Consider the following 11,501-nt stretch of genomic DNA (forward strand, 5'->3'; position numbering starts at 1 on the left):
GGATATAGCCATAGAAATAAAACACTAATAGATATCTAGAAGCAGTTTTGATATGAATTAAATGTCTAAATAATACAGGGTTACTACTGATCTCGAGAAATCTATTTCCTTGACTTTTCCCTGACCTTTGGCAGAGAATTCCCTGATGACTAAGGGCAGGAGTTTTTCGCAAGTTGCGAAATCGCGAAAGTTCTCCGACAAAGCCGAGAGTTGGTTTTTCAACGAACTACGTCGGTTTCAGTAAGAAAATAGGTATTTTGAAGTCGCGACAAAATGCGATAACTAACATTTTGAGCGAAATATGCCGCAAAAGGCGACAAATTGCGAATTTTTAAAAACATCAATTTCATTGTTAAAATTCAGAAATAAAAAGTACAATGATGATATTGTTTAAAAGATGCGTGGAAGAGCCACTTTTAAAGTTAACTAAAAAAGCAGGAATTGAATGAAATGTGTGAACGCCCTGGAAAATTATTTAATTCCTCAATTTTTGGGTTCCTCTCAAATCATGAGCAAGGTTTTTGTTCACATACCAGGATTTTCAGAGGAAACTGCAATGTATGAACCTTTGTATGCTGATTTCCGTAAGAGTTTTAAATAAAGTTATGCAGAGTCACATGGCAATGTCAATGTGATAGATATTTTACTTGCACAGAGAACAAAAGAGGAGGAAAATTTAAATTTTATTAACTTGAGCCTGTCTGCAATATGCCTTCCAATAATGAACACTGATTGTGAAAGTTTTTTTTTTTTTTTTTTTTTTTTTTTTTTTTTATAATAAGTTTGGTAATCAATGATACAAATGAAATAAGAAGGCCACCAATGAAAGAAGAAAATATAGAAACCTGCTACATGCTACACTTTTCACCAGAATAACAATTTGTAGACGAGATATACAAGAAAATGAAATGAAATTTTTGAGTTTTACGTCCCACGCTTATGCCGGTTAGGCTAAAGACGACTGTGATTATGAGAAATGAATGAAATGGTGGAATGAAGAAAGTGGGAGGAAACGGGAGAACCCCGAGAAAACCCACGCACACCGTGTTTGTCCACCACAAAGTTCACTTGAGATATACAAGAAGATACTGCGCTAATGTATTGTATGTATGCGTTTTTGGTGTATAGCTAATACAATGTATGGTGTTTTGTGATGGCAATAGTGTAGATACTTGATGGCAGTACTGTATTTTGTGATGGCAGTACTGTATTTTAAACTTTTGGACTTGTAAAGGAATAAAGAATTAATTTGTTGTTAGTAATTTCATAAAGAATAACTTTTTGTCCTAAGTAGTATTATTGTTTATTACTTATATTGGGCTTATATTAGAGTTTGTATAATTTACATATATTAGAGTTTGTAAATTAATTTACTTGTCGACAAAATGAGAAATTATAAATCTCAAAGTGCGACAAAACACGAACTTTTTTAATTTCAAATGCGAAGTGTTTAATTTCAAATTGCGAAAAACTCCTGCCCCTACTGATGACAGGTGTCAGATGACGCTGACATATAAATAAGGAATAAATAATGGTGAATATTTATGTATGAGAACATTTATTCTATAGAGACAAATAATAATCAATTGCTTACGTATATTCCACTTACTATCCATAAAAATTTGAGCAACGCTCCATGCTGTGATCAAGGTTGGCTAAGCTGAAATTGGTGCACAGTCCGCAGCAAAACACTTGCAACATGAGCATGTAAGTTTATTGTGAAACGACGAAGTCTTTTGCTCCAAAATAAGTGCACAGGGGAGGACAACGAGGTTTCTCCTGGTGTGATTCGTGCTACTTAGACCTTATGTTGATTCCCTGTGCTGTTAAGCGTAGTTTATAATAAAGTTACATGTTCATGTTGCAGGCTTTTTGCTGCGAACTGTACAATTAATGTTAGAAAAAATGTATTTTATAAAATGTCCCTGACTTTCCCTGATTTCCAGTCTTTTTCCCTGAGTTTCCCTGAGTTCCCTGACCAGTAGGAAGCCTCCGTTCTTATCTCTCTACTAAAACCGAAAGAAATTTATCATACTTCTGGTTCCAATATTTACTCCCATACGGTGAAAACGGAACAGGAAGAAACAAAGTTTATTATTATTGGTTCAAGATCCCAGGAGCAGATTCCATTTAAATTCTTATTCTTCTATTGAATCTGGAAGTAGTAAAAACTAATGTAACTTCAGGTTTTAGTATGGATTCCTACCGAGGAGAATGTGTACGAGACGGCAAGAAATTGTTTTCTATATGAACTTATCATCCCAACAGCAGGTACTATCTCCGATCGTACGCCTTATATAGCAACTGGAAGTCATTGATCCACTACTTCCGGTTTCAATTGCATCCCGAAACTTTGAGAATGTACCGCAGCTTCGAATATGAAACGAAGCTCACTACAGTCATTTGATTTACAAAACGACGTACTAACAAAGATAACATTATTTTTATATACAATGAAATGTAACACGATGACGCACATAAACACATCACCAGAATGAAATGCCTGCCATGCCATTAAGTAAATATTTTTATATTCTTCGAGTTAGTAAATACACACAATACAACTTAGCATGCTTCCTACTCGGATGATCCAATAATAAAAGATTCGAGTATACATCTCATGAGCAAATAGGTCAACATTCTGTAAGTGTTTCGCAATAAATAAAGATTATTTACAGGATTCTACATGCTTGCTCAACTTCCCTAACGATGATTTCAAGGCCAAAAGTCTTCAAAGGATGCCTTAGTAATTCTCATATGAGAAGACCGGACGCCAGAAAGTTTCACGGCTGTCCGATCAACACATGACTGTGTCATTAGGACGTCAACGCTATATGTACTTGTACTACTTGCATACGAAAGCTCTATATTCCTATTTGCTTTAACAATACTACACGCATCAGGGTTTCATTTTTATTAGAAGCAACGTTGCTCTGTGATTCTATTTAGTCGAAAAGTTATTGCGAGCTCCCTCGTGATCGTGGCTAAGCAGTTAGCGACACGTCTTTGGTGTGGGAGACCAGAGGGTTCAATTCCAAATGGAAGCACATGTGATTCTGATCCCACGCTAACCTGTAGGTCCGTCTCATATTGTCTCACTGCTGAAAGGAACATTAAAATCAAATCAAATCGAAAAGTTATCGCGTCTCTTTTGATTTGCGTGATCTTGTGTTCGATTGCCCAGTACAAATTTTAGATGAAGAGACATCACCAATTATGAGAAAATATTGAACCTGTATGAAATAAATGCTGTAGGAAGCCAGAAATAAAGGCTTGAGAGCTGATGTGTACCACTCATTAAGCATATGCCAACTGCCAAATCCTTTCGTGCACCGTGGCGCCGTAAACTTAAATTTCCAGAAGCTATCTTAGCATTAATTTAAAGTATTCTCTCTGCCATAGCAAACGATCATGTCAGAAAGACGTGATTCTAATCACAACTGTGCTCGCAGTAATGAAATTTAGCTTCCCTGCACGATAATTACACTGAAAGTTTCGGAAACTTAGTATTGAGGAACCCGCAATATGTTGGAAATTATTATATTTGTGAAGTAATATGTGTTCAACATACAAGTAGAGATGCAAAAAAGCCGGCTTTTTTAAATCGATGTTTTTTGCACATAAAAAGCAGGCTTTTTTTAGAAAAAAAAATCGAGAATTTTGGAAATTTTTGCTTTTTTCATTTTTATGATTTTTCTATTTGAATAGCTTTCTTATAGTATAATCTAAAGTTAAATAATATTTCATTACCTAAATACCATATTTCGCTCTGGAATTCACCATCATGATGGATGGAGCATATGTTTTATTAATTAAACATACAGTACCTAGTATTTGAGGGCAATTGTAGAGGATATTTAACTTTACTTTAACTTCTGAGTTATCGACATTTTTTTTTTTTCTTCTCTACGTAATTTCTTTTTAGTCATCCGTGTTTCATTTCTTAGAGATTAGTAGGCCCACTCTAGCTTCTAGCACATAAGTTATGTTTTTCAATATATCCGTCAGAGCGTACATTTGTCAGTACATCTGTCAGAGCGTACTTCCACATTTTTCTTATACTGTAGCTGTGGAATGATTTAGCAATAATCTTCCGGATACAACCTTGAATACAGTTTTATAGGAATAATCAGTAGCGGATTCAGAAAAGTATTTTGGGAGGTGTTTCTCTGCTTAATGTTTGTTTTTTCTAAAATTTCCTAATTTTTATTTGGGAGGAGCGTGAAGTTTATGAGTATAGACATATTCAGCAATAATCTTCCGGATACAACCCTGAAGACCATTCTATACTGGCGGATTTAGAAAAGTATTTTGGGAGGGTTTTTCCATATTAATGTTTAGTTTTTCTAAAAATATCTAATTTTTATTTGAGAAGAGCTTGAAGTTTATGAGTAAAGGCGTAACTAATATTTAGTTTGTTTTAGAAATTCCGTAATTTCGGGGTACAGGCTTCAATCTGTAAGACATCCCCACCCTAACCCCCTTCGCAAAGCCGTCACTGCTGGTAATTAGTAATAACAACGATTTAAAAATGATAAAGGAAGTCGGCAGGATTCACAGTACACGCACTATGTCTACATTCATAGATAGAATTAAGAAAAAAAATGCCTGAATTCGGGGTTGAATCCTGGACTTCCCGATAGAAGTGCAAAAACTAACCACTCACTCATGGTTGTTGTGTAGTTTTGCTTAACTTAAATATATTCTCTCTCTCTCTCTCTCTCTCTCTCTCTATGGCTTATGGAATCCGAAGGTTCAATGGCGCGTTCACAACAGCTCTCCACTGACTTCTATCCTTAGCCAACTGGATCCAGTTTTTACTTTGTATTCCTATTTCTGCGAGATCCATCTTAATTGCCCTCCCATCTGCCCCTAGGTTTTCCTAATGGACGTTTTCCGATTGGGTTTCCAGTTAAAACTTTGAAAACGTTCCTATCTTCTTCCATTCTGGCTGCATAACCTGCCCACTTGAGCCTCCTAGACTTCATGACCCTAACGATGTTTAGTAAACCGTACAAATTATGCAGTTCTTCGTTATGAAGTTTCTCCCCATTCCCATTCGTCTTGTGTTCCAATATTCGTCTCAGGATTTTACTTTCAAATACTTTCAGTTTGCGTTCTTCCCTCATCGCAAGCGACCATGTTTCACAACCATACAGAACAACAGGCACGATTATCGTTTTATATGTTTTAAGCTTTAAATTCCTCGACAGAATTCGCGACAACAAGAGATTTTGAACTGAATAATAACACGAGTTTCCTGATTTCAGTCGACAATTAATTTTTTGTGGATATGATTTTGGTCTGGTAATATTGATTCTAGATATTTGAAAGTATCCACATTGTCGAAAGTATTATTTTAACGCATCCACAATTTGCCGTATTACGATCCCGGTGAACTTCCATATATTTAGTTTTCTCTGCATATACTCCTAAACCAATGTCGCTGCAAGCGTTTAGTAAGGCCTACGCATCTTTTTCTATTGTTCTCCTATCATCCCCTATTAAATTTACATAATCAGCATACGCCATAACCTGGTGAATACCATTCAGCTCTAGGGCCTGGTTGCTATCTTTAATTTTCCTTATAGCGTACTCCGGAACAATGCTGAATAATAATGGCGATAACGCATCTCCTTGTTTCAGACCATTCTCGACGTTGAAGCTAATGGACAAGAATTTTTCTACTCGTACTTTACTCTGGGATTCATTTAAACACATTTTAATTAATCTAACTAGTTTTTTCGGTACTCCGAATTCTGTAAGAATTGTACAATACTTCCCTCCTATCCGAGTCGTAAACCTTTTTAAGATCAATAAACAGCTGATGTACTGGGTAATATATTCCCATTTCTTTTCGAGTATTTATCGAATAGTAAATATCTGGTCGATAGTTGATCAATTTCCCTAAATCCACACTGATAATCTCCCTAAATCACACTGACAATCTGCGTATGGAATCAATCTTGTTAATATAATGTTAAGAGAAATGCCTCGCTAATTATTACAATAAGTTTTGTCGCCTTTCTTGTGAATTGAAACAGTGTTTGATTCTTTCCACTCTTCTTAAATGTAGTAGTATTTTTTTTAAAAAAAAAAAAAAAGTTGAATTCCTGTTGTTAAAAATTCAGAAACCTTCAGGACTGGGTAAACCGTGATGGTGGCTATAAGCCTAGGAAACCACACGATCAGATGAACGGTCTATTACACATATGATCCATGTACAAAAAATTCGGTACTTGCCCGATTCTAAATAAGCTTAAGGAACAGTCAGTGCATTATAGAATTCGGAATTTTACCGATTTTGCAGATCCGAAGCACATGACAGGTGGTAACAGATTATTACGTATGTGATCAATGAATGGAAATTTTGTTCGAAATACCGTGTATATGAAAGTTAAAACTTAAAAGTTTCAACAATGTGCAGAACCACCCGAAACCAAGCTCTTGATGTGCAGCCTTTAAGATTATCATATAAATGTATTTCTCTCATGGTTTATTTTATTTTGTTTCAAAAAGAGGGTGTGTGATATTTTGAAGTAAAAATACTACATACAATTTTGCTAGTTATTTGTGTATCATTTTTTAAAATAAATGTACTTACTTTTGTGTATAAGAGGTTAAAAAATTATTACACCTATTGGTTAATCCTTAGAATTCATAATGTACCGTCAAGTGGGGTGAATAAAAACGGTTTTTCAACTTCCAACCAAATTATTTTAAAACTGCTTGGTCAATAAAAATAAAGTTTTGGTCTCAAATGACAGTCTTTATGGGGACAATAGAACTGTGACAAATATTAAATCCCCTTTCCTTTTATTACATGTTTTATTTTAAAAAATATTGGTTGTTCCTATTCACCTGCCAAGTGGGGTGAATAGGAGCAAGCATTTATTTTTTGCTTACTTTCCTATTGTACTGCCCGAAATATCAATAGGAACAAAAATAATAGTTTTTAAAAATATTTATTGAAAAAGGAATGATTCAAAGACATTTATATCACCAACATAAACATAATGAGAACTTGACAATACCGTACTATAGTTATAGTTCAGATACCAACATTGCAATTGACGGGAAATATCATCATTCCTCTACAGTAAGGCTTGGGCAGCGGGAGTTTCCCTTTTACCTGCCCAAAATGAAAATCGGATACATCTGGAACGTCGGGAAAACCATACACGAATCCACTGTGTTCCCTAGTAGATCTGCCGCGCAAGAACGTTGCTGTAAGACTTCCATTTCTTTTGGAAAGAACTTTACCGATGAACAACTTTTCAACATTAGCCCTCATAGCTTTTGATGTTTCAGCTACAGGAAAAGACACTAACAGCCAGTCGTCCTCTGAAATGTCGTCATAGTTAACATCTGTTACTACCGGTACAAACGTTTCCTGCTTCCCCTTGTCCTCCTCTTCATAGTCACTTTCGATTGCTTCTTCTTCTAGCTCAATATCGTCTTCTGAATAATCTAGGTCATCTGGGTCTTCCTCATGAAGGGCAACACTTTTTCCGGCTTCAACAGACAATTTCTTCTTTGGAACTCTGTGGAATGCAACTCCCATATCGCATTTCTTTGAACATTTCCAACAGTGATCCGTCCAACGCTGCAATATTTCCTGAAGCTTCAGGATCTGCATCGGGAAGCTGCTTGAGAATCTGATCTCTGTCTATAGGAAATATTCCACATTTGCGAAAGCCAGACTTATGTTTTACTTGCAGTAGAATGTTCTTCAATGGCTGTCAGAAGCTCTGCAAAAAGCCTTGGGAATATATCTTTCCGAAGAGCTGATTCTCGGATACCAGGGCCTCTTTTCCACTTGGAAATGAGTTCCCGCCATTTTCTCTTGAGAGGGGCAAAAAATGCAACATCAAGGGGTTGAGTTAAGTGTGTTGAATTGGAGGGAAGGAATATCAATTTTATGTTATTTTCAGAGCAAAGGCGAATTGATTCCACTGACAGATGTGACGAGAGATTGTCTCCGATGAGTGCTTTAGGACCATTTAACTTTCTGAAGTATGGGAGGACGACAGTTTGTATCCAATCGTCAAAAGTGCGACTGTCAAACCAACCCGATCTGGTACAGTTATATCTTACTTCCGGACGTCCTCCGAGCTTCCATGTGTTGTACATGTTTACCGCTTTGTAGACAACGTATGGAGGCAGCAAAACTCCGCTTGCTGATGCTGCAAACATAACGGACGTAGCTGACTTACTATGATTCATCACCCTCTCCGGATACTTACATCCACGTTTAACAACAACTTTTGATCTTCCAGGATCATCTGTAAGATTACTTTCATCATAGTTTACAATGTTTTCAGCAGGAATCCTGTTAAGCTCCTTCTCCAAATTGTCAAAATATGCATTTATGACTTCAGGAGACACTGAAGCCCTAGCTTTCTTGATGTTTTGGCTTAGCCGAACTGCCAATTTTGCCGAATGACGTAGAAGAAAACCACGAGCAAATTCCTTCCCTGGAAAATTATTTTTGAACTTTGGAACTGTTTTCCCACATTTGTCCAGATATCCTTTGATCATAAGCCTTATGTCATATACTTCTAGGGGATAACCCCACTCTGCACACTTTACAATTCTGTCAACAATCATTTCTTCTTCATTTTTTGTTAGCACTGTTTGACCTCCTTGAGACTTCACGTTAGAATGTTTTACATGTCTGTGTAAAACTGTTGTGGGTATGTCGTATTTCTCACTTACACTTCTGTACGTTAATCTGTTAACGATAATGTCCCTTTTAGCGTTTTCCAACAGATCCTTTGGATATTTGCGATATTTTTTGGCACGGGGATCTGGTTTATAAACTCGAGGCATTCTGTTCCTATTCACCTACCACTCTCAAAAATGCTGTTGTTATTTATAGAAGTGTGTTAAAATCAAATTATCTGATTTCGAAACTAGTTTTGCACGTTAAACCTCGAAGTGCGCTCATAAACAAATGATTTGAAGTAGCACACAACAAATTGCTTAGAGCGCCACCTCTGGAGTGAACAAAGTTAAGCTAAGTTCACAATTGTCAACAACAATGCGGCTAAAAATAGTTGCGGAGAAAAAAATATCAAAGCAAGCCGCAAAACCTATTATTGCACGTACAGCAAGGTTAGGCTATGAAGAGTGTCTCAGACAATTAAAATAGAGTTTACTTGCATAAATGAAACGTAAGACTGATTAAATTAAAACATGAAAGTTTTGTTCCTATTCACCCCACTTGACGGTAAGTAAGTTATTAAAAAAAAAAAAAAAAAAACTTTCGAAATTCATGGTTTATTTTAGGTTTTATATTATTACCTACATCAACCATTAATTAAATGAGTTTTTGTGCTGTAGAGAAGCGAAACAAAATCTGCTTTATCAATTTAAAGCAAAATTTTGAAAAAACTCAAAATTTCCCAACCAAAAAAGCGAAGCAAAAAAAAACGTTTTTTTTTTCAAAACAGCCGTTTTTTTTTTTCGAGCCCTTGCATCTCTATATACAAGTAGCTTCCTAACCAGCAATGATTGTTCTTTGTTTTACATTATCAATTTGAATAGAGGGAGTAGGTGGAAAAATGGATTTGGCCAGAGAGCATTTTTGCGCAATGATTTACTATGACTTCCGACAGGATTTACCACAACTATAATGTGTCAGTCGAATGAGTGATACGTTTAGACGAGGCTCAATCTAAAACAACTATTTATCGTTGGTTTCAAGAAAATACGTTACCCGCAGTGCAAGAGAACATCGACACTGTGTATGAGTCAAAATTATTTACGTCAAAAAGATCCCCACAATTCAACAACATAGCAAAAAGACGCCCGTGTGATGTGATGCAAGACCTGCTGAAATGGTAAAAAGTAGGAACATCAAATTTTGTATGCACCATCATCACAGGTAACGAAACATGGATCTATTCACATGAACCCGAAACTAAACGACAATCTGCTGTATAGGAGTTCCAAGGATAAGTCAAAACCAACAAAAATTAATCGTTCACGCATTGTTGTGAAGCAAATGGTTGCTTCATTGTTAGAAAAACCTGGACATATGGACACGTCTCTACTATTGCCTTAGAGAATCGCAAAATAGTTAATGCTGATTGGTGTACTACCACTTGTTTGCTAGAAGTAGGTCAATACACTTTGATCCCACAATTCTAAAGGTCACATCATTTTGTCTCATGACAATGCAAGCTTTCACATAGCAGCTCAGCACTGGAAATTCTGGATTGTGAAAATGTTGAGCTCGTATCACCCTCCTAACTCACCAGAAATAGAAATCAAAGATTTTTTCTTATTTCCAACCATCAAAAATATTAGCAGGTAGTGATTTCTAAGCCCAAAAGAGGAAGTGCAAACATAGGTACCTTAGAAACGCGAATTTCTAAGGTACCTACTGTTCAGTGGCGTAACTGCTTTAACAACTGATTTATTCGAATAGATAAATACACTGCTGTTTATGAAAATTGCAACACCCAAAAGACATAGGCTAGAACAATGAAATTTACTCCAGAGATTACGTAAATGACAAGATACAAAGATTAGAATTACAGAACTATGACCTTGAAAAGTTCGTATCGTATGAATCCACCACGTGCTGAAATCAGCGCCTCTATACGTCCTGGCATGGAATCAAGATAGTGCTGGATATCTCCCTGTGGAATATACTGCCATGCGGTTTGTAAGCGAGTCCACTGCCCCTCAAGTAGAGCCTAATATAATGTAGTAGGCCCTACTGATGAATGAGAATAAGATGGATATGTCTACACGACTCAATGTCATTTCTATATGTAGGTAAATGCGTTTTATAGTAGTATAAAAAAAAAAAAAAACATATGGAGTGCGATATCACCATGATAACATGCACGAAAAACTGTTGATATGACAAAGGCAATTATATTTAGAATTTACAAAATTTGATATTAAAAAATGCAACAGCAAAAGTTTAAATTGATTAACATGTAACGAACGACTTATTACATTTCATAACTTCTAAACGAATTCCAAGCTTCCAACGAGTATTGATCACTTTTCGCACTTCCCGACTAAAAGCTTGTCAATTACATACAGTTCCCCTCACGTGTTTGTCCTGTGCTTTCATCAATACGAAGATAATTTGTATTACAATGTTATATTACTAACAGACTTTAATGACTTCTAAATGCTATTTGTTCAGATTCCTCACTACGCTCGCGAACACATCATTTTTATTATTTTAATCTCTCAACAAGTACAAAAGTAAGTATACCATAGGTCTGGAAAGTGTTTCCCTTAATGCTCATTTAAAATACTATTCAATGAACCAATGGTGTTTTAAAGACCTTTTATACACTACAGAAATATCTACAATCAATAATTATCAAGTAATCAATTGCGCTCACAGAATTCGGAATTACAAGGAAAAACGAAAAATGACCCTAACTATCGAGGTATTAAATGTAAGTTTGTAAATACTAAATGACTCACTTTTGAAATTCCGATAGTGCTGTCTTAGCAATAACAATTAA

General features: G+C 35.9%; 1 protein-coding gene across 1 annotated transcript; it reads right to left on the reverse strand.

Annotated features, from left to right (window-relative positions):
* Positions 1-7,704: 7,704 nt before the first annotated feature.
* On the reverse strand, positions 7,705-8,832 carry LOC145672597 (uncharacterized). The gene has a single exon (XM_081741757.1). It carries the CDS (start codon positions 8,830-8,832, stop codon positions 7,705-7,707), a length of 1,128 nt encoding a protein of 375 aa, XP_081597883.1.
* Between the last annotated feature and the right edge of the window lie 2,669 nt (positions 8,833-11,501).

Source organism: Thermobia domestica, chromosome 16 (genome assembly GCF_964235325.1).
Source record: "Thermobia domestica chromosome 16, izTheDome1.hap1.1, whole genome shotgun sequence".
Classification (NCBI taxonomy): Eukaryota; Metazoa; Arthropoda; class Insecta; order Zygentoma; family Lepismatidae; genus Thermobia; species Thermobia domestica.

Excerpts from the sequence above, each read along its gene's own strand:
- LOC145672597 (XM_081741757.1), bottom strand. The coding sequence starts at position 8,832 with ATGCCTCGAGTTTATAAACCAGATCCCCGTGCCAAAAAATATCGCAAA.